The 27,899-nt window shown below is 42.2% G+C and overlaps 1 protein-coding gene across 1 annotated transcript in view; it reads left to right on the plus strand.

Annotated features, from left to right (window-relative positions):
• Nucleotides 1–4,891: 4,891 nt before the first annotated feature.
• The window catches only part of LOC130194988 (spondin-1-like), a 98,205-nt gene continuing 75,197 nt past the window's right edge, over nucleotides 4,892–27,899 (plus strand). Inside the window, exons 1-3 of the mRNA XM_056416214.1 lie at nucleotides 4,892–5,391; nucleotides 6,410–6,516; nucleotides 21,982–22,115. Of these exons, the coding sequence (XP_056272189.1) occupies nucleotides 5,166–5,391; nucleotides 6,410–6,516; nucleotides 21,982–22,115 (467 nt within the window). The 5' untranslated portion in view covers nucleotides 4,892–5,165. The remainder of the gene's footprint in view (nucleotides 5,392–6,409; nucleotides 6,517–21,981; nucleotides 22,116–27,899) is intronic.

A 27,899-nucleotide genomic window follows, 5' to 3' on the forward strand; every position in this document is an offset into this window, starting at 1 on the left:
GCCTGGCATGTTAATATTTCTGGGATTAAAATGACCAATCCAACCAGCCTTTAAAGCAGACACACAAGGGAACCAGTGGCATCAATAACTATCATACGGACTGACCGGGAAAAGACCTCCCAAGCTGTACTTGGTACGGGTGCCCATTCCGCTAACCTGGGAAGATGTGGCTGAGACCAGTGGTGGTCCCACTGTCTGGACGGTGTGCTAGCACGGCAGTACGCATAATGCAAGGCTATGACGCAACTAAGCCAGGAAGCAGACCAGCAGGCATTGAAGATGTCAACCCCGTACTCGAATGTCAGTGGCTTAAGACCGCCATAAGCCGAAAACCGGGAAAAACACCTGAGGGAGAGATCTCGGGAATCCCGGTCCGGCCGGGACCCTTACGGTGGTGTAGGTGTGGGAATGGAACAGGGCAACAGCTGGGACTAGGTGACTGTAAGGTCCATGAAGGGGAGCCCTTTGGACGAAGACTGGGGAAAATCTACAACATGGAGGTGGAGAGTGCCAGTGGACCACAGGCCATCGTAGTATATCCAAGCCCCCTCCACACCGTAGTGCACCACATTGCAATGAAAGGAATGTGGTGGGCATGCGGGAACCACGCGTATCCGGTGCTACCACACAACTTCAATGGGTGTTGTGGTATGGCCATGTTGAAGTTACCATATCAAGCGGCGGAGGTCGCACTGGAACGACCGCTAAACGACACAACGAGGCCAAACCAGGCAAGGGAGAAGAGGTCCCGTGCACAGTTCAACACCATAAAAGACTTCCATTTCCGAATCTCGTTGGGAGAAAAATGGGGCATTGGTCTGTTCCCTTTCTACGGAGTGCCGTTTCTGGCCAACCACATCGACAACATCACCTACACCCTGAAAGAATTCGCCAACGAGACCATCCAGGGATTCCAATTCCTCTTAGACTCACTGAGGAGCCAGAGGTTGGCATTACTACAGCACGAAGCGGCATTGGACTTCCTACTAGCAAAGGAGGGAGGACTATGTGCCGCATTGTACCCAAACGAGACGGCAACGTGCTACACCCTGGCGGGGGACGTCACGGCCAACATGACCCACGTCATACACACATTGAAGACCATAGCCCAGGCCTTTGGACCCAGCAAGCAGGCCGGGGTGGCGCATATGGATGCTGGCTGGTGGAACATGGGGCAAGGGGGACTGCAGAGAGTGGTCACCATTCTGATCAGTACCCTCATACCAGTTGTCCTGATGGTGGTAGGAGGGTTACTGCTCACCACCTGTCTGAAGTCACTGATTCACAGAGCAGCCGGGGGCAGGGGTCAACATTCCGTCCAGGCCTGGGGCAGTATGCCACACTCGGGGCCCCGTAGCCGAAACGGGGTTCCACGGGGGGGGGGGGGGGGGGTAGAGGTGCCCCATCCGACCACGCGGCAAGACGGGCCGGAATCCCCTGGGGGTGAGGCCCCGGGGACAGCCTACCAGACGAGGCTTCCTCACTGGGAGGCCGGGAAGAGCAACTCCCCACCCGGCCACGGACAGCCATCCTCCTATCGTGACGTGCTGAAGAAGTTGGAGGAGATGAGTGCTCAGGACGCTCGCAGAACATACAGGTACCCTAAGTCAAAGGAGAACGGAGGTTCTAGTCATGATCGGACCTGAAGGTAAAATTGACCTGCACTAAGATCGGGGTATATGGGGGGGGCTTAAAAAATAATAATAATAAATAAAAAACTCTGATTTTGATGAACTTATTTGATAGCCTAAAATAATGTAGCTTGCATTTGTTACCAGGTCTAACCACCTGAGGAAAAACAGCATATTCTGCCATCAACTAGTTGCCTTAAGTAACATTAGTAAAGTGTAACCCTTATAAAAGGGAATTTCTGTGTACTTACATGATGTGATGATAACGGATAACAAGAGATAAGTTGTAACGTCCCCTCGTGCTCCACCCCAAAGAAGACCTGCAGCAGCTCATGCATTCATCCACAAGGTGCTAGTAACCTTATGCATGAGTGGTTCCCTGCTGTACGCAAAGTACATGAACCAGAAGACTCAGAGGACCAACAACTTTGTGTTTTGTGGAAGACTTCTGTCTCCCAAGGGGGGAATGTGGTGGTTAAAATGTTTCAAATTGGGTGTTTCCACAACATATATACATAGGGTGTATTAAACTTTTACATTGTGTTATATTAGGCTTAAATTACATCTACAAAGATGATTGAGAGGGCACACACAGCTCTCTCCCTCAGACAAGGGTCAACAACGCCAGACAGAGACAGACCCAGCGGCCTTGTGCTGCTCCAGTCTTAACCGGTAGAGAGGAGACTGCAGAGAGGACCAGGAGGCTCAGACACAATAACGATAAGAGAGACGAGGGGGGAGACGTCAGCAAGAAACCTCACATTCCTTAAAGTAACCAGCTTGGACTGGGACAGAGGTCACACTGAGGTCACACTGAGTGACGAGTTCTAATATGTAATGAGGGAGTGGACGGAGGCGGCACCTGCATTGAGGCTGATGTATAAATAATATGTGTTTGTGTTTGTTCGGGGTTGGGAAAGACAGATGTGGAGGAGGTCGTTGTCTTTAATACCGGACCCAGACCAGGTTTATTTGTGAAACTGTTGGTTACAAATAAATCTACGTGAATTGAACTCTGATCCAAACTCTCTGTGTCCTGTGGGTGTTTGATTTCTGAGGTCCAGAGGGTGAGTATCCTGTGGCGTCTCACCAGCAGTCAGATAGGAGAGAGAAATAAGTTTATAAGCATCAGGTTAAGAGATTAGTCAGAATCGACGAAAAGGAAGAAATCCAGCCACAACATAAGGCATACTTGCCACGTTGAGGAACTTGATGACACATCTTATATTACACATATTAATGACATGAAATCCATTTTTATTACTTACGATAGAAATAAGGACCTAAATAAAGCAAAAGCCTTGTGTGAGCAGAATATTTAAAAAAGCTTTGTAAAATGAATTTCTATGACACACTTGAGCACGATATTAAAGGCTTGCGGATCCATTAAAGGAAATGACTTCCACCCACGAAGATCAGTGCACTTTTCATATTTAATACACCCTTTTGGCCTGCGCTTCCTGTTTCACAACCTTATTACCCTTAATGAAAGTTTTATTCAACCAGGCAAGTTGACAAAAGACAAATGCACGTGTTATTAGGGTTGCAGTAAGACTTTGAAAAAGCAGGGATTTTACTCAAAGAGACACCTATTCAGACATTTTATTTAATACTGATACTGTGGTGAATTTTCTTTCTCGAAAAGGTATTATCAACACTGGAGATGTATAAGTATACATTCAGTATCAAAACTAACAAATATCTCCCCAAACAACACAGACAGAAAAAACCCATGTAAACCATGTCTTTGTCATCTTTACTTTATGTATTAACATGTATAAACTCTCATAGGCTACGAGCATCTGACAACAAAATAAATAATAATAATAAAATAAATGTATTCAAAATAATAATACTTGATAATAAAAAGCAATTAAAAAATTACAAAAAGTAAAACTTTGTATGAATTAAATATGCATACGAATGCAGCTGAGAGGAAACTGGAAGGTTTCACAGCAACATTGACATCCTCAAACTGAATTGGATGTTTTTTAAGCGGAGGAATGTTATTGGCTGGTTTTCAAACAGGTTGTTTTCATCCTAATCTCAACTCCCTTCTCGGTCGAGTTTGTACACAGACGTCAGACAGTTTATAGTTCAGTCAGAGACATCCAGGCTGTTGGGCTTAACCATCTCCAGCTCTCTGCTTTCAGTTGGGTAACACACACACACACACACACCATTTGATTGTAGTAAATATACAGGAATAAGTTAATACAAAGTATTTTTTCCTCTTTGTGACACAGAAAGACTCAATAAGGATAACAAAACGTAACAATTGAACAAGATAAATGACAACAACAAAAAGGAAATGGATGAAAAACACAAACAACTACCTGCTAAAACATATTAACATATTGCTTCAGCTGATTCAAAACTACACATTTAATATGCGACTTTAAACCCCCCATTTCCATAATTCCTCTCACTTTTCTCTGCGCTGTAATAAAACGTGAGGAGACAGGAGAGTAAAGGGGGCCAGTGATGAGGAGAGTGACACAATTACTACGTAGCTCTGGATCACTCAACGGCGCAAAGATGCTGTGGCGACACCTAGAGGCCACTAGGCCTTTTGTAAACATGAGTTTCTTGTTGTGAAAGAGAAAGCGTCGTGTACACCAGATGTCCAGAGAGAAAAGTGTGCATTTAATCTACAGAAAAATGCCACAGCTCCTGTCCAAACCTCCCCTCAAGGTTCAACAGAATTACTTTAATTGAGTGTGCAATTCATAACATCATGTGTTTTCTTCCGTTAATAGGAGGGGCACGCGGCTCATATTGTAATCTGGTGTATTTAACGTCAGTGTATTGAACAGTACTGCGTTGTATGTGATACTAAGTTATGCTTATTGCTCATTTGGTCATACAATACACGTTGCACTCTCGTGACAGCAACACCGATGATGCGTAAATACGCACGGGACAAAGAAAACATTTCGGTAAACAAATGTCGCTTATGAACAGCGAACAGAACACTTTTATGTTTCCCCAGGAGGCGCGTGAGCGATCTACACATACAGGCAGACAGGAGAGGACTGGCTGTCTTGCTGTCTGGCTGACTGGCTGGCTGATTAAAAGTACGGAGTTCCAGCTTTGGACCTTCCCTCGCCTAAACATCAAGGAGACAGCCGCGTGCACTCCCGCTTGGTTATTTAGCAAGCCCCCCCTCCTCCCACCCACCCACCCACCCCGCTGCTTCCCAGGCTCTCCCGTCAACGCTGGACACACTGATCCGGGAACAGCAGCAGCAGCAGCTCCTCTCTAACACCCGTTAAGCCGCGCGCCCCTGACGCGCGCGCTCTCTCTCTCTCTCGCTCTCTTTCGCTCTCTCTCGCCAGTTCAGGATGTACTCGTCTCCTTCTCTTCACCTTTAACACTGACTGTGACGCCGCCGTAGTTCGGTTCGGGAGTTCATGTGGGAAGGGGGCTGGAGCTGATCCTCTGTCCACTGTTTTGCCTTTTCTACTGAGTGTTTTGGGTTCTTTTCTCTCTTTTTTGCGGGGTGGTTGAACACACTCATCTCCGGACTCCGACATGGGAATGTACCTCCACGTGCTGTTTTTGCTCTGCTATTTCGTCTCGAGCTTCGTGTGCAACGCCGTCTCCTTCGTGGAGGAGCCCGCCGGCGGCAGGTTGGACGGTTACTGCGGGCGGATCCTCCGGGCGCAGACCCAGGGGACACGGAGGGATGGGCACAACGAGTTCAGACTCAGAGTGGAGGGGGACCCGGAGACCTATCAGCCGGGCACCACCTACAGAGGTAGACTTGTATTTTTCCATTTGCGCAATCAGTGCGTAAAGATGCGCCACATTAAGTGTGTGTCAAGTTAAACATGGAATATATATGCACACGACAATTCACAGGAGCCTATCCTCCTAGAGAAAACTTGGATGTGTCTACATTGCAAGTAATCTAAAATCTCAGCCTGGAAGACACCAGCTGGCATGAGCTCCTCGGGCTCCTGCGGGGAGAGTTGTTGCCTCATGAGGCTTCTTAGTGTTATACTGTCTGACCTGTATTCACTTCCTCTCCTGTCACTGCAAATGAGGGGTCACGCTCACAGATTCGGTTCCAATTGACCGCGACAAATGAAAAGTCCCTATCCTGTGTGCTTGTCACAACTTCGGTCTACTCACAGTGAAGTTCAGAACTGCTAGGAAATTTCAACAATCATTAATAACAGAAATATATCATAATTTAAAAAACAGTGATGTGATGGGGGGGCTTTTTCCATGTTACAAGTTTGACAGTTTTGACAAACCTCAAAATCTTGTGTTGAAGTCTCCCTACTGACATCATTTTCCATATCATGATCTTTTAGTGGGGCCACATTTAGCAATGCAAGGCTACAATCTCATCAGCTATCAAAGATCTGTGAAGGATAAAACTCAGGGGCAGATAAATAGAAATTAGTACACAGCCTTTAACCAGAAAATTAGTTTACTTAAAAAAAAGAAGTAAAATATTGACATCTTCCCGGTCAGATTTGAAGATAAATGGGCTTGTTTGAAAATCCAAGGTTAGGGCACTAGAGTAAGCAACATAAAATCCTTCCCGGCGTGAGATTGACAGGCTCTTTGTTATTAGTGTAAGAAGCTAAAGCTCGGGTTCAATCCTGAACTCTTCCACCAATCACACCCGGCACTCACGCGCTGGGCTGCTAGACATGTTCATGTTTTTTATGTCACGTGCCGTGAACTCCATGTGTGCAGATGCTTTTTTCTGTCTACCACCTGGAGTTCAAAAACAACACACTCACTCTCCTCCTCTTTTACAGTGGTCCTCATGGCAACCAGCCCCGCTTATTTCCGGGGTTTCACCCTCATCGCGCTGAAAGAGGGCAGAGAGGGCACCACGGATGACGACTACACCGGCCAGTTCCAGGTGAGGATGAGGGCCCAACAGATGAGCTCATTAGTTTGGGTTAGGGTCAGGCATGGCATCTTTCCCCAAGTTCCTACTGTATTGTTTGTATTGTTTGAGAGTAAGTAAAGAACCCTTACAAGTTGGCAACAACTCTCACCAAGGCTGACCTTTTTTTGAAGGTGGACCAGCATTTCGCATTTAGTGACGTGATGCTCCTCCCGAGTTTTTCTTTAATTGTCAATTGCATTAATATGTAAATGTTTTCATTTAATGGTTAAACGGTTCATCATCAACATCCCTTGATGAAATCAATCCAATTAAAGGTACCCTGTGGTCGTGCCATGCTTTTAAGAGTGGCTGCCTGCTCAAGCACAAACACATGCGGAGAATGAGAAAAACATTCCGACTTCCGCTTTCAGATTGTTCTGCCGTTGGACGGTTGGCGGGCGGCAAACCACGACATTTTCCCAAACGTGACAGAGTAGTTATTTTTTCCTGAAATAGTTTTGTTGCCTGGACAGGTTCTGCACAGCAAGGGCTCGCCCCGGGAGAATGTGCAGAAAATGATGCTAGTTTCTAAATATATTCTTCCTTCAAAAAATAAAAAACAGGATTTTGTAGAGTTATTGGCTCTAAGGCAACAATTTTAAACATTTCCCACAAACTATTGAAAGTGATTTTGTGAATGTTTTTTTATTAAATTGTTTTACTTTTACTTTAGCGTGGTCCCTCGTATCAGTTCTCACAAACTAGAACACGGTAACCTTGTTGCTTTTGAAGCTCCAAGTAGCACCTTGGTTTTGGCTGAAAGGTGATTTTGGAACACCCTCTTGCTCGGATCACTTTGATTAATACGGTTGAAACGCAAACATCTCATCACTTCCTGCTCTATTTGGTTTTCTTTCCCCGCACTATAAATACCTCCCAGTCTCGAACCTCGGAGTCCCGGCGGAGTACAAGGCGGCGAGCAGAAAATGGAAACGTGTGGGAGCTTGAACGAAATTAAAGTTGACAATCTGGTTTATTAAATATTGGCAAATCCGTCGGACACTTTTTTGTTGCGTAATCCGCAGTAGTTATTGACACTTACTATCCATGTGTGGGAAAATAACGAAGGCCTCTAGAGATGAGCTGCCACCAAAGTGTTTAAAGTTTAACTTCGCCCCAAGGTCGGAAGGCCTAACCCCACCAACAACACCATTTTGAAAAGCAATAGCTGGTGGATTCCCAGAATGCACTTTGGCCAATGAAATAACATTTAATTTTACAATCAAACACTTGAAAAAGCACTTGCAAATGACACGGCACAACATGTAAACCACACTTTGGTGTTTCATTTTTACCTATTAATTTAAGATTTTATTGGATTTTATTAGATTTTATTGGCGACGAGGATGATAATGACAAGAATAACTATTAAAGAAATTTAAATCATACCCTCTAAAATAAAAAGACAATCTGGTTTGGATTGTCCTCAAACACTATTACAAAGCTTAATTATTTAGCCACGGTTGGTTTATAGAGGGAACCAACCTGCATTTAACCAAAGCCTGCTCGAACCTGATTGGTCAATACTTGTCGGATTACAGCGGCATTCGGGACACTTCCGGTACCAAAATCGTTTCCAGCGCCTACAGATTCAGCATAGAAATAACCCTTTCACGGGGGAAAAAAAGGAAGAAACCTCCAGGAGAGCAACAGAGGAGGATCCCTCTCCCCGGATGGATAGAAGTAATAGATGTCATGTGACCAGAAGGAATCATTACATAGTTACAACACACTCAATGAGTATGACAGAGTGTATGAATAGTTCGTAGTAGGCATGGTCTACGATCCAGAAAGGGGGAGTGGGGGGCATCAGCAGGGCCATGACAGGAGGCCGGTCCACACAGCCAGGTCCAATGGACCCTATGAGATGTGAAGTCACAACGACTCCGGCGAGGAAGCATAGTTAATCATGTGCAATGGAGAGATGAAAATGCATCCATAAGTAGAGAGAGAAGAGGAGATAGGTGCTCAGTGTATCCTCAAACAGCTACTTTGAAGGAATGTGGTACATGGCCTGTTAGCCAAGACACACTAATAATATCTAATAGAGAGCTGCCAATTAAAGGCAACATGTCTTTAAGCAGTCTCGTCGGGATGGGGTCCAGGAGACAGGTAGACGGTTGAGTAGTAGAAACCGTTGAAGACAGTTGGTCATGGTTAATGGGAGAAAAGCCATCCAGATATACACCAGGGCATACAAATATGAATGCATTGTTCATGAAGATGAACCTCCGTGCGACTAAAGCCTCGAGGCAGTCAACAAATATAACCAGTAGCTCGGGAAATGGTGATATGGCATGGGGCACTGGATGAGATGACTCCCCGTGAGCTGAGACTATAGCCAGGAGGAGGGACACAGCGTGGTGTAACGTTAGTAAGAAAACATAGTTGAATAGGCAAGCTATTCGTTAGCTACTGCTGGCCAGCCGCTAAATTAACACAAATGAAACAACTTAATGCCTCATCTACACACTCTCGTCACAGTGTAGGAAAGCCCATCGCTGGTGCTAGATAATCAGTCCTTAACACTGATTCACCAGATTCTGTGATGTGCTTTTGGCTTAATTCCCAGAACACAAAGTGTGCTATTATTGTAATGCCCCACAATAGTTATGAAAATAGTAATAAAACATTTTTTTAAAGGATAAATGCAGTGGGGATAGGCAAGGAGCGGGCAATGGATTAGGGGGCGTGTACATTCTTGTATTTTATTATTTAAATTAGTCTCAAATTGTCAATTCTTGCTCAGCATTGGCCGTGAAGATTAGGACTGTAGATGGCATTTGGATTCATTTTCAGTTTACAGTATACCGGCCAATGCTTTATACATTTCTTTCAGAAATATCAATGTCAATTTTATCACAGTATAGTTATTTTATTTAGTTTTAAAAAAAAAACAGTTGTGTGCAGTTGCTCGTTATAGAATATTTGTGGTTTCTAAGAAGTTGACTACCCGAAATAAGATGTCTCCTGCAAGTGGCCATCGTTCTAAGGACTCTACGCTACTTCATTGGATGGATGTGGTCACAGAAATTACTTTTCAGGATGATTGCCTCTTAGTAAATACGCCGTCCGTTATGTCCCGGTCACATAAGAGAAGATGCAGCATGAGACTTTAAAAAGAAACTGAAATTAAACAACCTTAATCCATCAAACTCTGCTTCTCTTCATCTGAGCGGTTTACATCATGGAATAAATTAACATAGCAATTCATATTCCTGACCGTTTATTCTCGGCGAGTTAATTACGTGGCTACTTTTGCAATGTCAGGACTGTTTTTGTGCCGTGGGAGAGGAGCCAAATGAGCCCGGTGTGGTTCCCTGTGCACCTATTCTCGCTTCTTTTGCTCTGGTTGTTTCTGGCAACTGTCCTGGAATGTTTCACTAAAGCACCACAATTGAGAGTTGCTGCTTATTGTTTTTGTTTTTCCTGAAGCAATAATCTGCTCTGTGTCCCCAATTACCATCCATTAAAGGACTTTAATGTCTGTGTGTGCGCGACTCGCTATCCCTCCTACACTCAAAAAAATGATTCAAGCCCTTCTTAGAGGTGACACATTTAAATATTGTTTGATACATTTAAATAAATCAATTACAAAGCGAAGATATTTATATTGAATGGGTGTAACACAAAATGTATGAATACTTTCATTTATTAGATTTATTTAGGTTACACTCACAAAAACGATTCAAGCCCTTCTTCGAGGTGTCACATTTAAATATTGTTTGATACATTTAAATAAATCAATTACAAAAATAGATGTTTATATTTAATGGGTGTAACACAAAATGTTTGAATACTTTCATTTATTAGATTTATTTAGGCTACACTCACAAAAACGATTCAAGCCTTTCTTAGAGGTGACACATTTAAAGATTGTTTGATACATTTAAATAAATCAATTACAAAAATAGATGTTTATATTTAATGGGTGTAACACAAAATGTATGAGTACTTTCATGTATTAGATTTATTTAGGCTACACTCACAAAAACGATTCAAGCCCTTCTTCGAGGTGTCACATTTAAATATTGTTTGATACATTTAAATAAATCAATTACAAAAATAGATGTTTATATTTAATGGGTGTAACACAAAATGTTTGAATACTTTCATTTATTAGATTTATTTAGGCTACACTCACAAAAACGATTCAAGCCTTTCTTAGAGGTGACACATTTAAAGATTGTTTGATACATTTAAATAAATCAATTACAAAAATAGATGTTTATATTTAATGGGTGTAACACAAAATGTATGAATACTTTCATGTATTAGATTTATTTAGGCTACACTCACAAAAACGATTCAAGCCTTTCTTAGAGGTGACACATTTAACCCTTGTGTTGCCTTAGGGTCATTTTGACCCGAATCAATATTACACCCTCCCCCCGCCTTTGGGTCATTTTGACCCGATTCAATGTTTCACCCTCCTGTTACCTTTATATTTACTAACATATTTTACCCTTTGGGTTCAATTTGACGCCAGCAATTAAAACCTCCAGAAAATTATTAGAATTAATATTGTTTTCCAAGTTTAAGTGTGAGGCACTTTATGTTTGTTTGTTGACTACCGAAAGAACACTGACATTAAACATTGAATGGGGTCAAATTAATCCTAAAGCGGGGGGAGGGTGTAATATTGATTCGGGTCAAAATGACCCTAAGGCAACACAAGGGTTAAAGATTGTTTGATACATTTAAATAAATCAATTACAAAAATAGATGTTTATATTTAATGGGTGTAACACAAAATGTATGAATACTTTCATGTATTAGATTTATTTAGGTTAGATGGTGTGCATATCAACTCAAAATAAATGTGTTTCATTGAGGACTACCCTTTGAGCATGCGCTTTCTGAAAATCATTTGTTGGCATGAGGTGAAGACACTTTCTGGGCTGTACGGTGGTGTAGTGGCTAGCACTGTTACCTCACAGCCAGAGGGCCGTGGGTTCAATTCCCAGTCGGGGCGTTCCTTCTGTGTAGATTTTGCATATTTTGTTAGTTAGTTAGTTTATATTTTGAGTTGGACAAACATAAATTAATTTAATTTAATGAATATCGTTATTTTATTTTAGATGTATTTGATACAAATGAGTTGGACTAACTTAATTACATTGTATTGCACTGATGTGCTAAATTTGAGTTGGAGTTGCATACAATTTTTGGATGGAAAACCTGCCAACAATTTAATTGAGTTCATCCAATGAGTCATTTCTTTGAGTGTAGTCCGCTGCTTTTGTGCGCTTGGAAATGTGTCTTTTTGCTTAAATATACACCCATTGGGCATGTGTGTATGTATCTACATATGTGTGTGTGTGTGTGTATACGTGTGGGTCTGCATGTGTGTTTTTCCCAACCCTCCTTGCGTTAGCGTGGGACGTGGGTCATATTTATCTAGGCCAGAGACGTGTTATTGCTCAGGGAGACTAACATGGGCTTGTTTAGATAAGGGAGAGATGAGCAGACATGAGATATTATCTTCTTTTTTTCTTTTCTTCCCCTGTACGGATTATGTGGGGTTCTGAGTTCAGCCCGGGATAAACAAACCCAATCAGTTTAACTTGTCAGAGGCAAGTCGTAGGTTGCAGATAGAGGCAATTACATACGCAAAGTAGTGCTTTACAATCTGTACACAGAGACATCCCTGTCCCAAAACCTCACATCAGATCAGGAAAAACTCCCAAACAACCCTTCACGGGGAAAAAAAGGGAAGAAACCTTCAGGAGAGCAACAGAGGAGGATCCCTCTCCAGGATGGACAGGTGCAATATATGTAATGTGTACAGAAGGAATCATTATACACAAATTAAAACACAGTAACAATATGACAGAGTGTATGAATAGTTGGTAGTAGGCATATTCAACGATCCAGACCTCGATGATCCATCAGGCCGATGGGATCTATGAGACGTGAAGTCAAAAGGACTCCGGGAGAAATGAGGTTTATAATGTCGTACTCCGCACTGATTATGAGTTATACATAATGCATTCAAGACTAGTAGCAATCTTTCTTCTTACTAATTGCCCTAATGTGATTCTCGAGGGATTCACTTTTGGCTCTTTAAGTGGCTGACAAAAATGAGTTTTCACAATTGCTCTTCTTAACACGTCGGTGACGTTTGGCACAGGAAGTGCATTTCCATTTTCATCAGCAGAAAAGCTTTTTTGTTTTCTATAAGCAGTGACATCATTGACCAAACACAACAGTTAGCGAAGCAATAGGACTTCCCACCCACAAGTATTGGGTTCGATGGGCCGCAAGCATGATCCAGCTGGACACACCATAAATGAAGATGAGACCTCCCTTCTAGGGACTTTATAATGATCACCTTCAATCTACGAATACAAAAAGTCTTTTGCCAAATAAATGCTAAAATAAACTGTAATTTCAGAAATTATAGACCAATATGCACCACTGGAACAATGAGTCAAGCCTATTTAAAGGTTTACGGTTCATTCCGCAACACAACAAAATGGAAGTTGTAGTCCCTTAAAGCCACACTCGGAAAAAAAAGAGAACCTGCCCTGTGGTACGGCAGCGAATACTTCTGTATCTCACGCTAGACGGCAGCTAGGGGAGCAGCCTGTGGCATGGGCGGTGGGTATTGACTAGGGCTGCAACAACGAATCGCTAAAATCGATAAAAATCGATTATTAAAATAGTTGGCAACGAATTTCATTATCGATTGGTTGTGTCGCGCGATTATTACGGCACTCAATAAGTCGCGGAGTATAAAAAAAGTTGAGTTGAGTGCAGAGCGGCGCAGGAGAAACAAGAGCGGAGCGGAGGGATAGGACAGATCAGAACGCTGCGTTGTGACAGCCAATCAGTGCTGAGCTGCTCTGCTGTTGGTGAATCTAATTGGCTGCTGCTGCTCTCGTGGCGCTGGAAGCGGAAGTCATTCACATCGTCGGAGTGATATTCACGGAGTTGTGTGCGCCTACGGGTGATGTCATGAACCCAGACACCAGGGCGCTAGATGTTACGACGTGTGTGGCATTTCCACAAGAAGTATAACGTAGAAATAGTGGTTATTTATTTCGTGGCGGAAAATATTTTTTAACAAAGATAAGCCACGCCCCCTCACCGACACGTATGACGCGTTTAACCCACAAATAGTCGGCTGAGTAAACTTAGGTGAGTAAACCGCTGTCAGTTCTGTTTGTGACGGGTTCATACACATGACCAGTGAACAGGGTTCATCCACAGGCTGACTAGTGGATCACCAGGACCTTTCCAGGACTTGAAACCACATTTCCATGACCAAACATTTTGTGAAAACTCTGTGGATACATGAACAAGTGAGAAGATGTAGTATTTAAACTAACAATGAGAATTCCAAAGCATACAGTATATATTCTGTGTAAATTAACATTTGAATATAACATATTTGCATTACTTTTCCAAAAATTGTGGGATTTTATTTTTTTCCAATTACTTTTCTAGGCCTGGAAGTAGCCATTTAAAAATTCCATGTCTTTTCCAGGTTTTCCATGACCGTACGAACCCTGTTTTGAATAAAGGGTTGAAAATTACAGTTTTTTTGTTTTTTTATCCGACTAATCGATTAATCGAAAATATAATCAACAGATTAATCGATTATCGAAATAATCGTTCGTTGCAGCCCTAGTATTGACCCCATTATCCGTTGGCCCCTGGCCTCACCAATATCACTGATGCTCAGTAGATGAGTCGAAATTAGGTTTTGGATGGTTTTAGTCCCCTGCTGACGTACTCATCGTGATGTCACCCGTTGGTTTGTGGACTGCTTTTCTGAAGCCTCAAATTAATGCAATTTTGCCATCGCCATCTTCGATTACGGCCGTCGCCATGTTACTTTCTCTTTTGCAGCAAATGAACGAAAGTTACCATATTTTGGAATGTGGAGGAGTGACGTAGCAACGCCATATACGGTTCTGATAGGGGCAGTGCCCTGCCAATCACAGTAGCTCCGCCCCAGAGATCTATTTGACTCTAAACGGATAATTTACTAAATGAACATCATGCTGTATTGAAGAAGACTTGAAGCTAGAGAGTGAGACCATGGACATTTTCTGATAGACTTTTATACAATCTGACTTTTTTCACAAGAGAAATGCAAGTTTGAGACACTTCTGCATTGGCCATGGTTTGTGCACCGCTTGTCAACAAACCATGGTCATTTATTCCCAAAATTGAAACTTAGAGCCACTCAGTGCGGTTACATGCAATCGAATTATTGGCTTAGTCGGACTGAAATCGAATTATCCGTTTCATGTAAACACCTTAGTCGGACTATGTGCGGTCCGACTTCGGTCCGATTAACACCCCTGGATAGCTCGGTCCGATCCAGTTGATAATTCGACTCTCGCGGCATGTAACTCTGAATTCGATTCGGAACTGGACTTTGCGTCTTTGCGCATGCTCGAGATCCCTCCGCCCTCCTTCCCTCCCTCCCTCCCATGTCGTGACCCGGAAGTCGAAAGAGACGATAAATTAAATTCTCCGTGTACCTTAAGCGACGGCGTCTTCTCTCCGTTATCAACTCAGCCAATAGCGCCATTTGCATTCGCTGTACTCCTATTAACACCATGGAAGAATAGTAGAGGGATGTAGCTTCGCCTTGCTCTCTGTTCGCCATCTTTCTCGAAATGTTGTTGTTGGTGGTGGTGAAGAGGTCAAGCGGAAATGGCTGTATCACCACGAGTTGTAATAAAAACAGCGCCACCTATCGTATCGGATATGACATGCTTTCGGCCAATGATTCGAATTACTCACTGCCATGTATATTGGGATAACAGCAGATCCCCCAAAAGATAGCATAGTCCGACTAAAGCAAGATTCGAATTATACCATCATGTAAACGCACTGAGTGTCATAGACCATGTCACCACTTGGTTTTAAGGATGACTGCTGTAGTCTCAACAGCTCTGTGACTCAGCCTTGATCTGAGCAGGAGCCCGGCTAGGTTATTCATGCTCGTTCTCATTGACAATAGGCTAAACCAACTGAGTGGGGCGCACACACACACACAGTCAAACCCATTCATATGCACATGCACACACATGCACATACACAATGGCGTTTCCTTGTCCAGAACGACCCCGCGCTTTTGTTAAGGTTTACGAATGAATAAAAGAATACGACAGACCTTTTCTTTCCCATGAAATCATTAGCCCTTTCTTTCTGATTTGGCAAAACATGTCATTTTTAAAAGGCCAGCCCAATTTTCATAGAAAGTCTTTTCCCCTTGCATGCCGTTTATTCTGCTCACCAAGGGTGCTCTTTAGTCATGGTGACAGACTAGTCTTGTTTTTGTCAGAGCTGTTCAAGCCAAAGCCCCGATAATGTCAGAGCTTTCACACAAGGAAAGGGAGATGAGAAAAGGACATGGCAGACTGAAAGAAAGGCGGGACAGAACTCATTTTAGTAACATAGTGAGAGTCCATTAACGTGTCTCATCTGTGTGAACACTGACGCTCTTTAGTTTGAGAAGACAGCATTACAGCTCATGAAAACCTCTTGAAAATGCTCGTAAATTGACCTACAAAGCATCATGGCACTAAAATGTGTATGTAGCTGTAAAAAACAGAGTTGATTTTAAAAAGAGCTTTGGGGCAATTTTTATATTAAACAGACACAATGAACAATGCGCTCCCTCTCCTGCAATGTTGTTTTGTGTAATTGAACGGCAAAAGCCACAGAATTGTTCCCATTTGCGAAGGAAATAAACCCTCACACCCCCACACACACATGCACAGTCAGTTCTTTCGCAGAGGAGATGTTTGGATATGTGACACCGCTGCCATGGTTGGGTGGCTCAGACACAACATTTAATATGCAATATTTGTGACGGCCCTGAGATCTCAGCGGCGTCCTGCAGTAATCGTGTGGCTTTGATTGATGGAAAGGCTCGAGGCGGAACGTCGGGTGCCTTCAAGGTCTTCATCGTGCAAGAGAACTCTGTTACTTTTCTAAAATAAGCTCATCTTCAAGTGTGTCAACGTGACATTTCAATCTAAGTCCGCCCTGCCTGTGTTGTTGTTTTTCATCCTCCGAAAAGTTTCATCTCCGCACCGCGGTCCCGAAGGTTTTAACTGTATTCACTCCTTTTGTAGCTACTGTGCATTTAATTACAGACCTGCAATGTGTGCGCACACATTAACACACACACACACACTGACAAACACACACCCTTACATCACACTTATTGCCAGTTTTCTCCAGGGTTCTCTGGCTTGCATTGTCTGTCTCCCGCTCTATGTCTCTTTGTGTGTGTGAGATGTGTGTGTGTGTGTTGTTTGAACAGGGCTCTGCGTTTGCTTGTGCAGGCACTCTAAAGCATCTGTGTTTACCATCTCAACAGTGAGTGAGAGAGAGAGAGAGAAAGAGAGAGAGACCGTGGACACACACAGACATGCCATCCTCCTCTGCAGTGAAAACAAACGCTCCTTTGCCAGTCTTCTTCCCACACTACCTCTTGTCCTCTCTTTGTCCGCCTCTCTCTCTGTCTGTCCTGCCATCACTCATATATTCTCTGTCACCAGTAATCAAACAATAGGTCTAGAAGCAGTTTCTGGCTCCTTCGTTTGATTGAAAGTCTCGACAGCAAGACCTCTGTATAATGTTTGTACTCAACTTAACACAATTTACATAAAAGACCGTCAATGCAATTTTGACTTTAACACCACTGACTCCAGTCTTTAGGCGACCTTAAAGACTTGATCTTCCCGTTAGCCCAAAATGGAGGAGTCTTTATAGATGGCATACTCAATGAGAGAGCAGGAAAATCTACAGATTTTAAGCAGGAGGTTTGAATAGATGGCAAATTGGAATGAGAAAAAAAAGAGAAAGCGTCCAAAACTCAGAATCTAAAGCCTCCAGCAAGAGAATTTACATCTCGGTCTTGACTTGAAACTTGACTCTTTTGACTCGGGATACTCGGGACTTGCTTGTCTCGAACCTCGCCTCGACTGTCTTGCTGTGGGTCTTGACATGTCTTCAGAATGGACTTGGCTGGCGTGACTTTAAAACCAATGATTCAGCTTTCTATGACTATTCTTTTGGACCTGTCCAGACTTGTTGACTCAGGACTTGGCCGTGTTTAATATCTGCTTGTCTATCTTGCTTTGGGTGTTAGCTGAATTACATTCTAAATGACTCGTTATTTCATTGTCCCATCTTTGGACTTGTCTCTCCTGAAATCTGACTTGACAGTTTTGACTTTGAACCCAGTGTTAAGGACTATTTAATTCAGTTCATTTTGTATAGCCCAATATGCCAAATTACAAATGTTGCCTCAGAGGGCTTTACAATCTGTACACATAGACGTCCCTGTCCCAGACTAGAGATGGGCCTTGGCTGTTTTGACTTGGGATTTGATTGAGTCGGCTGCTGGACCTGGACGGTTTTGAATGTCGACTTGCCTGTCTCCATTTTTTGGGACTGACTTAATGTGGGACCCATCTATCTTGAATTTGGACTTTACAGTCTTGACGTGGGACTCACCTGTCTTGAGTTTGGATGTTAATCTTCTGACAAGGAACCCAGTGGTTTGGACTTCAATAGGGACATAACCTAACAAAAATTGTGATTTTGTTTGAATGACTGTTGACTCAGGATTTGACTGCCTTCCCTTTTAGCTTTTAGATGTCTTAGACAGAATCTTCCTGTCTGTCTTAATTTGTAACGTTACTTGGGAATGTAATATTCAATTCAGTTTATTTTGTATAGCCCAATATCACAAGTTACAAATTTGCCTCAAAGGGCTTTACAATCAGTACACATACGACATCCCTGTCCCAGAACCTCACATCGGATCAGGAAAAACTCCCAAAAAATAGAAAAAACCCGTTCACAGGGAAAAAGGAAAGAAACCTTCAGCAGAGCAACAGAGGAGGATCCCTCTCCAGGATGGACAGAAGAATAGATTTCAGGTGTACAAAATGAAGCATAGAAACATGAAACAGAAGAAGACCAGCAGGGTCATGTCAGGAGGCCGGCCCACCAGACAGGAGGCATCAGATACAGCCAGGTCCAATGGACCCTATGAGACGTGAAGTCACAGTCATGTGCGAAGGAGAGATGTAAATTCATCCATAAGGAGAGAGAGAAGAGGAGATGCTCAGTGTACCCTAAAATCAGTGATGGTGGTCTTGATTTAGGACTTGACTGTAACAAATTGTATTATTATATTAAACAAACTGCTGTGCTGTCCAGTAGACAATTTACAGTCTGATTGAGCACGGGGATGAACAATCGTCCTCTTCATGCATGCTGTCACTCGTTCTATCTCTCTGGATGTTAATTATGTACGTTTGAGTCGATGGCGTCATTACCCAAATCAAGCTAGACAGCTGCTCTTTAAGTATTATGCTTGGACCGTTTCTGTTTTAAAGTATTATCAATCTCCACTTTCCTTAATCACAAAACCTTGTCCATCTATTCCTTAGTCCTCGGCCCTCCATTTGCTTTATTTTTTACCATTTTGTGCTCTATATCCATGTGTTTTTTCTGCATGGTCTACAAGTGTGCATCTGTTTACGTCTGTGGATCTGTGTTTGTGGAATAGAAAGGTTAGTTTGTGAAAGAAGGACATAAAGAGCTGATGGTGACTTTTGTCTCCCTCTTAATGTCCTATCAGGAGTGTGGGACGGGGTCTTAGGTCATTGTTATTGTTGAGCTGAGGCAGCTGGGGAACACTGGCTACAAGGTCACAGGCCATATGTGCATGTCGCGTATCTGTCTCTGTGTGTTTAGTCTTTAAAAACTCTGACAAGGTCCGAGTACCCGAGGGACTGGGCTGGACATGTCTTGAATTCGCAAGACTGTAATTATGCAGAGCCTCGCTCAGGGACTTTGAGAATCATCCTCCTTCACATAACTTTGCGTTTGGATCGAGCTGGCGTGACTTGTGTCATTCAATGAATAAAATAATTGTTATGGTCATCAAGCAGAATGAAACCTTGGTTTTATTAATGCTACCATGGGCGAACTATGAGACAATAGGCTCCTGGGCAAAAGATATGCAAAATGGCCCACTATGTATCATACATAGGAGCCAGATAAACATACTTAATAGATGTTGAATCGCTTTTTGTTGTTTGTTTGTGCCACCTTGTAATTGTTTTGTTGTTTATTTAATGTCTTTTTGTTGTCGTTTTGCGTCTCTTCGTAGTTGTTTGCTGTTTCCTTGTGGTCATCTGAGTCTCTTTGTAGTTCTTTGCTGTTTCTTTGTGGTCATCTGAGTCTCTTTGTAGTTGTTGTGTGGTCATTTGAGTCTCTTTGTAGTTCTTTGCTGTTTCTTTGTGGTCATTTGAGTCTCTTTGTAGTTATTGTGTGGTCATTTGAGTCTCTTTGTAGTTCTTTGCTGTTTTTTTTCTTCCTTTTAATAGTCCTTACAAGTCCAACTGTGGTCTCTTTGTTTTATTTGCAGCTGATTTACATCTCTTCATAGTTGTTTTTGTCTCTTTAACTTTGGTCATTTTGTCGTGGTTTTAGGTTTCTTTGTGGTAATTTTGAGTCTCTTCCTGGTTGGTTCACGTCTCTTCTAATTATATTTAGGTGAAGGCAAGGGGGCCCCTGTGTCCATGATGTCTATGGATGTTGTCTTAATATCTATAAACAGTTTAATAATTAAAAAAGTATAGTCATTTGAAACTATAGTGTTGACGTCAGTTAACAAATAAGATTTCTGTTGACTTAACCCTTGTGTTGCCTTAGGGTCATTTTGACCGGAATCAATATTACACCCTCCCCCCGCCTTAGGATTAATTTGACCCCATTCAATGTTTAATGTCGGTGTTCTTTCGGTAGTCAACAAACAAACATAAAGTGCCTCACACTTAAACTTGGAAAACAATATTAATTCTAATAATTTTCTGGAGGTTTTAATTGCTGGCGTCAAATTGAACCCAAAGGGTAAAATATGTTAGTAAATATAAAGGTAACAGGAGGGTGAAACATTGAATCGGGTCAAAATGACCCAAAGGCAGGGGGAGGGTGTAATATTGATTCGGGTCAAAATGACCCTAAGGCAACACAAGGGTTAAGAGTTTGTTTTTAATGACTCGCGCCCCCAAACTGACACCATTTAAACTGGACACGTACAGTGAACTCATCTTTGCTTCCCCTTAGCTCAGTACATTAAATATTTCGTTTCACTCACTCGGTGCACCAACGACATATTTACGAGGAAACAAAGTGAATAAGTTCTCCCCTGATAACATCGTAAAACTTAGCCCCTGCTAAATAAGCACTAGTGAGCAGTTTTTAGTTGTACTTGTCTCAACAAAGCCATGTTGCTTCTTTTATGCTTTCATTTAGCTGGAGCCCTGTTTCCTCATGGGGCCAATGGTGGGAACACAAGCTGGTCCCAATATTTCCTGTATTTCTTTTGATAAACTTACAGGAATATATGTATTCCAATGGTCACTCATTTAAAATAAAACATGGATTGGCAAAGGTGGTATGAATATACATTTTCAAAGGTGTTGTAGTATTAATAGCGATAAGCCCTACTGTGCACTTTCCCCCCCAAAGCCAATTCAATTTAATTCAGTTTATTTTGTGTAGCCCAATATCACAAACTATAAATTTGCATCAGAGAGCTTTACAATCTGTACACATTTGACATCCCTGTCCCAGGACCTCACATCGGATCAGGAAAAACTCCCAAGAAATATTTTTTAAAACTTTCACAGGAAAAAACGGAAGAAACGTTCAGGAGAGCAACAGAGGAGGATCCCTCTCCAGGTTGGACGAAAGTTAAAAGGTTTTTGTTAAGGGTTTAGGACTAAACAAGGCTTCAGTCCTTCATGCATTACTGAGAGGCTGCAATGCTCATCGTAAAGACTAAAAGATAAACCAAAGTAATAGTTTTATTGTTGAATCTGTGATATGATGATGGTGCTAGATGAAAGGTCTGGCATCACCAAAGGAGACAAATATGTCACCGAAATCAGTAGGATTCATTATCTGGAGATCATCATTGTCTGTACAAAATGTCATGGCAATCATTTGTGGATATTTGTCGTACCTGCCCAGATCTGTACCTCACTATACATCCAACTTCTAGGAGTGTTTAGATGGCGTTCAAACTTTTGAACAAGATGCAATTACATAGCGATTGAAAATAAATCAAATTGGATAGTTGGTCCCATTTCAAAATGTGAAGCCCATTGCATCTGACCAATGGTCTGGTGAGGTATTGGAAGGTTTAGTTTATGTGTGACAAAGAGGATTATCTCTTACCACCAGAAATAACCTCGTCTCAGGCAATTCACAAAACAGACCACAAGACGATGACAGCTCTTTTGGGCATACATCGCAAGGCTAGTTGCATCCTGTAGCTTGGAATCCACTGCTAAGAGTGGTCTGACAACTCATTTTCAGGGTATCACATTGCTTTTGAATATGTTTATACTAATCCCTTCCTTCTTACATTTCTAGAACATTGATGCGGAGGACACACAGTTCATGACCAACTGTGCCCCTGCAGTGACGGAGAGTACCCCTCGCAGACGCACAAGGATACAGGTCTTCTGGACGGCGCCGCCCACTGGGTCTGGCTGCGTTATACTGAAGTGAGTTTCATCTTTGTCTAATTATGCTATATCTTTCATATAAGATTAGACTTTTGAAATTATGGTGACGTTGTTGGTGGGCATAATTTACAAAATCAGGAATCATGGAAGATCTGCAAACTTCGAAATCCAAGATGTCAATTTACATTAATTAGCTGTATTGGTGAAAAACCAAAAAGAATAATAATGAGCAAAATTATCAAGTGAATGTGTTTTCCTTTTGGCATTAAACATCCAGAGGTCGACTCTAAAGACTCTGCTATCGATAACCTCAACAACAAAGACATAGCCCAAAGGAGTCACTGTTCCCTGCTAAAGGTGTTTCTACAAAAAGAAGAAGAAAAAAGGGGTTAACTGTGATAAATGACTTCCCTCGAGAAAGTCTCAAGTCTCTCAGTTGATTTCCATGCTGTGACGAAATGAAAGGAATTCAGTGGCTGCCTAAAAGAAAGGAAATCAATCCAAAAAGCACATGGTGTGCTGTTGAAAATGGATAGCACTAATGGAAAGTCATCTATTCTAGTTATATAGTTCCAAAACAGGAGCATCTACAATTTCACTCGTTTTAATTTGAATTTTTTTTGCAAAATCTGGACTGCGATGCTCAGTGAAAACTACACTGTCGTTGTTAACTTTTACAGATAATTGTCCTTGGTTCTTGACAACATATTAATAACACTGGCTCTACAAGTGTGTTTGTGTGTGTGTGGTTGTGGGTGTGATTGTGGGTGTGTGACCTTAGTTTATTGTGGCTGTAAAATGGCAGCAACAACTCTGGGGAATAAGTTTAAGTGTTTCCCTGTGAAACGTGATGGTGGGTTGGAACCAGTGCTGGGTGGGTGTGCTAAGAATAGTAATGACAGTAAGCTAATGATTTAGGGTTTAAAGGAGATTATTCGGCGAAACCAGCCAGGTTAATATATCAGCTTTTGTAGATTTAATGGTATTTAGTGTATAGTCTGACAATAATAAATCATAAATTGCACCAGAGAATTTAAAAGGAATGTTTAAGGCAAATTAGTAATTGTATTATCATTACATGGTTATCCAACAGAGGGCACTGATACGATTTGAAAAATTTAAAAACGTCCTCCCTTCATTTAGCTTTCTCGATTTTGTAAGCTATTTTAGTGTTAAGCAATCTTGGGACTTAACGGCTATTAAAGACCCATCAGCTTCTGTGTAGAGTTAGAGAGTCGCCAGAGTTGTTCCAATAATGATCCCAATATCGGTATGAAGGTAATATACTGTATACCTTTTTATATCAGACCATACGTACAGATACGCTAGAGTTGTTCTAATACTGATCCCAATATCGGCATCAGCTCATTTACGCTCCACAGCAACAACATTTTGTGCCACTCGCGACCCAATCTACGAGCGGACAGCGTAACATTAGCCAGAGCGAGCACGATGTTAGCAATATGGCAGTATTAAAAAATTGGAAAATACTGTTAGACAGTGACATGTATAGTGTTCAAGGCTTTAGTTGACTTTAGTTTTACAAAGAGTTTAACCTGAGAAAGGCCTTACCGCAGTCATATCTCATCCCTACAAGGCTAATTGTATACAGCTATTAAAAATAAAAGTAGCCTATGTTCAGTTTTAAACAAATTGGTATTGGGCCAGTGCTCGGTCTCGGCCGATATGCAAGTTCAGGTATCGGAATCGGTATCGGGAAGGAACAAAAACTGTCTTTGAACATCTCTAATTTGTGCTTTAGATAATATTGGTGTAAACCAACACCAAAATGCACACCTCCAACCGATGTTGCCAACATTGATTTAAACACACAACTCAGAATGTTCACAAAATTACAAAATGGATGGACCTTTATATTTTGCCCTGATTTGTGCTCTGAATCACAAAAACCTTCCCAACAATCCATGATTAAACCGTATCTGCACATTACATGTACAGTAGCATCCCGAGTTGCTTATTTCTGTTTATCGTATCACCTCAGCTGCTCTGTGGAGAAAAGAGTTTGATTGATCACAGCAGAATGTGGGCGAACTCTGTGTTTAGCCCCTGGACTACAACACTTTGAGTCTTGCGTCATAATGAACTTATTAATATTTAACGTTGTTTCTTAAAGGGCTGTTGTGAAATTGGGAGAAAAAAACATGAGGTTGAAAACCAAAGAGAACTGGGATGAAGGAGTCTTCAGAAAAATAATAATAATATGACTTATCCTTCTACAAATGTAATATTGTCTGATAATAAATAGCGCATACAGTTAATACATGATGTAAAGTGTAACTCATGCCAAGAGCAGGAGCATAAACAAATCATATACGCAGGCTCATACAGTGAGTTATGGGAATATGTAACCGTGAGTAACTTTTTCATAACTCTTGCCTCGCTCTCTCTCTCGTTTCCTTCTCCTCATTCCTCGTCCCGAGGGGAATGACCTCTTCGACACACATCCCTTCCTCCTCTGAGCGAGACGCTATGACTTGCCCTTACCTCTACAGTGTACTCACAGCTGCTACGTTTCATTTATCTGCCGCTGCCACGAGACAGATGGCACGTTGCCACCCGAGTGTTTGCTCATCTAATAAATCTAGTCCTGCGTGGGGAACATCTGCTATGCAAATTCATCTCGTATTACTGTCACTTTTGTCTGTCAGCAGTGAGATAGAGCTTCGGCGTTACCTCATCTAACGTGTAAGGCGTTCCGTCTCGCTCCGTCTCCTTCCTCAACTGCCCCTCGCGCTGCTGTTGTAACTCGCTTGTCACTTTGTCTTTGTTGACGCCGCTTTCCTGTTTTTTTCCCCCATGGTGCTGCTGGCACCGTCTTCAGAAGCAAATGTACATCAGTCAGGGAGGAGATACTTTGCAGTAGGTATGCGCTATAAAACCTAACTTTAGTGGACAACATTAGCAACCGCCAACAGGCTTAACGGCCACAGGCCCCAGGGGCCCAGAATGTTTAGAAAATGTAAATCAAAGAGACGAGTACCAACAAAACATTAGACTCAAAACAACCACAGAGAAACATTACATAACTACAGATAGTCACACAGAGATGCAAAATAGCTACAAAGAGACTCACACAGACTACGGTTATTGGAAAAATAACCCCAATGCTGCGTTCACACCAAAAGCTTTACCTGCAAGGCTTTACTCCCATGAGTTTACTAGCCTGACAATTGGTGGTTTATTCGCGTCATTTGCGCCTTAGAGGCTTATCTCCGTGGCTTTACTCCGTGGAAACAGTTATCATTTCCGCCATCCATCACGGAATAAATTACCACTATTTTTGCTTTATACTTGTTATGGACATCCCACCAGTGGCGGGCCGTCAGGGCCAGCAAGGCCTTCTCTGCTGGCCTCAACATCATCAGAATATAATTTTTTTTTTCAATAAATGTTCCCACAAATATGTATTCAATTATTCCCCAGAATAAGAGTTATACTCTTTATTTCATAGCGTTCCTCTTGGTTGCACTGCTTCCAGCCCCAGGTTGAGATTTGGAGGGCTGGTCTTTATGTTAGATCTTTGACTGCTGGGAATGCCTATTATTTGCAAGTGATCGATTTGGTGTTTGGATCCACACTGGCTTTGCAAACTTGAGTTGTCTAACCGAGGCAGCAACGAGACACCAAAGTACGGCTCGGCACTTACAAGCAACGGTGCTTTGAAAACTTTTGGGGACACCCTAGCGGATCTACAGATCAACGAACAAGCGCGCAGGGCAACCGATCTGCACAATGAAAAGGTGAAGAAAAATAGGGAAATATTGAAAAGACTCATTAATTGTGTCATGTGTTTAGGTAAACAGGAACTTTCATCTTCATCATCACGGTGAAACTGCTCTGGTGACAATGCGCTGTTTAGTGAACACGCTGTAAAAAAAGGTTGGACTTAAAGCTCAAAGTTTGTGGACCAGAAATGGATAGAAGAAGAATATTAATATAACTCTGTTGCACTCGACTATGTTCTTGCCTATTAGTTGAACTGTATTGTACTCTTCCCCTGCAATTCTCTGAATAAAAATGTCAATTTCAAGGTGACGTAACGCCTGGTTATACTGCGTCTCTGTCTAACTGTATAGTGTCTAGAGCCATGGCATCATAATGATAGTAATAAGAGGTGGATTAATTCGGGTGGGACTGTGTAGGACCTCACTGAAGGCCCAGGCCCCAGGCCCACGGCACGCCACTGCATCCCACAAACGTCATAACATTTAACTCCCTCGTGTCTGGGTTCATAACATCACCCGAAGGCTCACACCGCTCGGTGAATTTAACTGACTGTCTTAATAACCGCTGCTTCCAGCGCCATTAGAGTAGCAGCAGCCAGTTAGATTCAACAACGGCAGACCATCTCAACGCTTATTGGCTTTCGCCTATCAGCGTCGGGCGAAAATGTTCATCAGTCGCAACCATTCACGTTTGTGCTTTGACTTTGCATGGGATCTACTCACGTGAAAAATTTGCAACATTATTGGTGGGAACGCAGCATCAGAGACATAAATATATTTTGTGCGAAACCTGCTCAAATAAGACAAAAGTGTAACTCTCAAAGTACCCACACAGGGTGAAATGCACTTCTGACTGCGCTGGCAAGCACACATTGTCTTTGGTTCTGATATTTGAATGAGGTAAAATGCATACATTTCCATGCAGATGAGCCTCACTGCAAAAAATGGTTGAATTTCCAAAGATCAGCACTAATAGCCACATGCAGTTAAAGTGAAATTATTAGCATCTTTGGAGAGTTGGTGGTAACTGAAGCGCATTCATAAAGGCTGTCCACTCAAAGTTTATTTTGGGATGCCTCAGCATTCATACTTTTCCCCACGGATAGTTGATAGTCAGTTAATAATATCGTTAGCGCCACATATCACGTGACACGGACCTTGAGACGGGGAAGACGCAGTTTCAAAAGATCAGCAGCCGCTATCCATTCTTTGTGAATTTGCCTGTAGGAATACTGGTGGCTCTTTTTGCAGAACTGTGCTCAGGGGCCCATCGTCTCATAATCCACCCGGGAGTGTCGAGCCAAAAGAGGAAATGAAAAAAATTATATAATCTTCAGCTGTGAATCTTCACGCCAAAAACGTTCGCATTTTCACTTCGTTCCCTCATCATCCAGGAAGGTATCGCTGGACCGCAGCACGGGATCGTTCAATTCTTCCCCAGTCGGTTCCTATCTACACTACTTTGTTGTAAGCGATAATGTTGCCAGTCTAGGACCTCAAACACATCGTCTCTCAGCTCGTTCCAAGAAGCTTCAAATACAACTCCTTACAGTTGGGAGCGATCCAACTCTCCCCGGTGAAGAAATCTCATGTCTCCTTTAAATAAATCTTCGCTGCACGCCTCCAGGATTGTTTTTTTTTAATACAACTTCAACATCTGCTCAATCAACATCAATGCAATTATTTATTTTTTAGGAAGAGGGATGACTAAGCTGTTGGGAACGGCTGTCGTACTTAAAAAGATTAGCTAATTCTATAACCTGATTAACGAGAAATTTAGACTTTAAAAAAAAACGTATTTACTCAGACTAAGAAATAGTGATATATTATGAAATAAATGTATTATCTTAAGAAGATTGCCACCACTCTCTGTAAGATTTACAGCCAGCAACCAGTTAGCTTACCTTAGCATACATGCTGTAAACAGGGTGATGCAGCTAACTCTTCTTTGCTAACGGGCTAATACGTTTTCCAATTCTGGCTGCCCTAAAGTGAGGTATGAGTGAAAGACAAGTGGAACAAGAGACATTCTGAAACAAAACATGTGAAAGTAGTGACGGAAAAGAGTAGAAAAAAA

This window comes from Pseudoliparis swirei, chromosome 6, assembly GCF_029220125.1.
Source record: "Pseudoliparis swirei isolate HS2019 ecotype Mariana Trench chromosome 6, NWPU_hadal_v1, whole genome shotgun sequence".
Classification (NCBI taxonomy): Eukaryota; Metazoa; Chordata; class Actinopteri; order Perciformes; family Liparidae; genus Pseudoliparis; species Pseudoliparis swirei.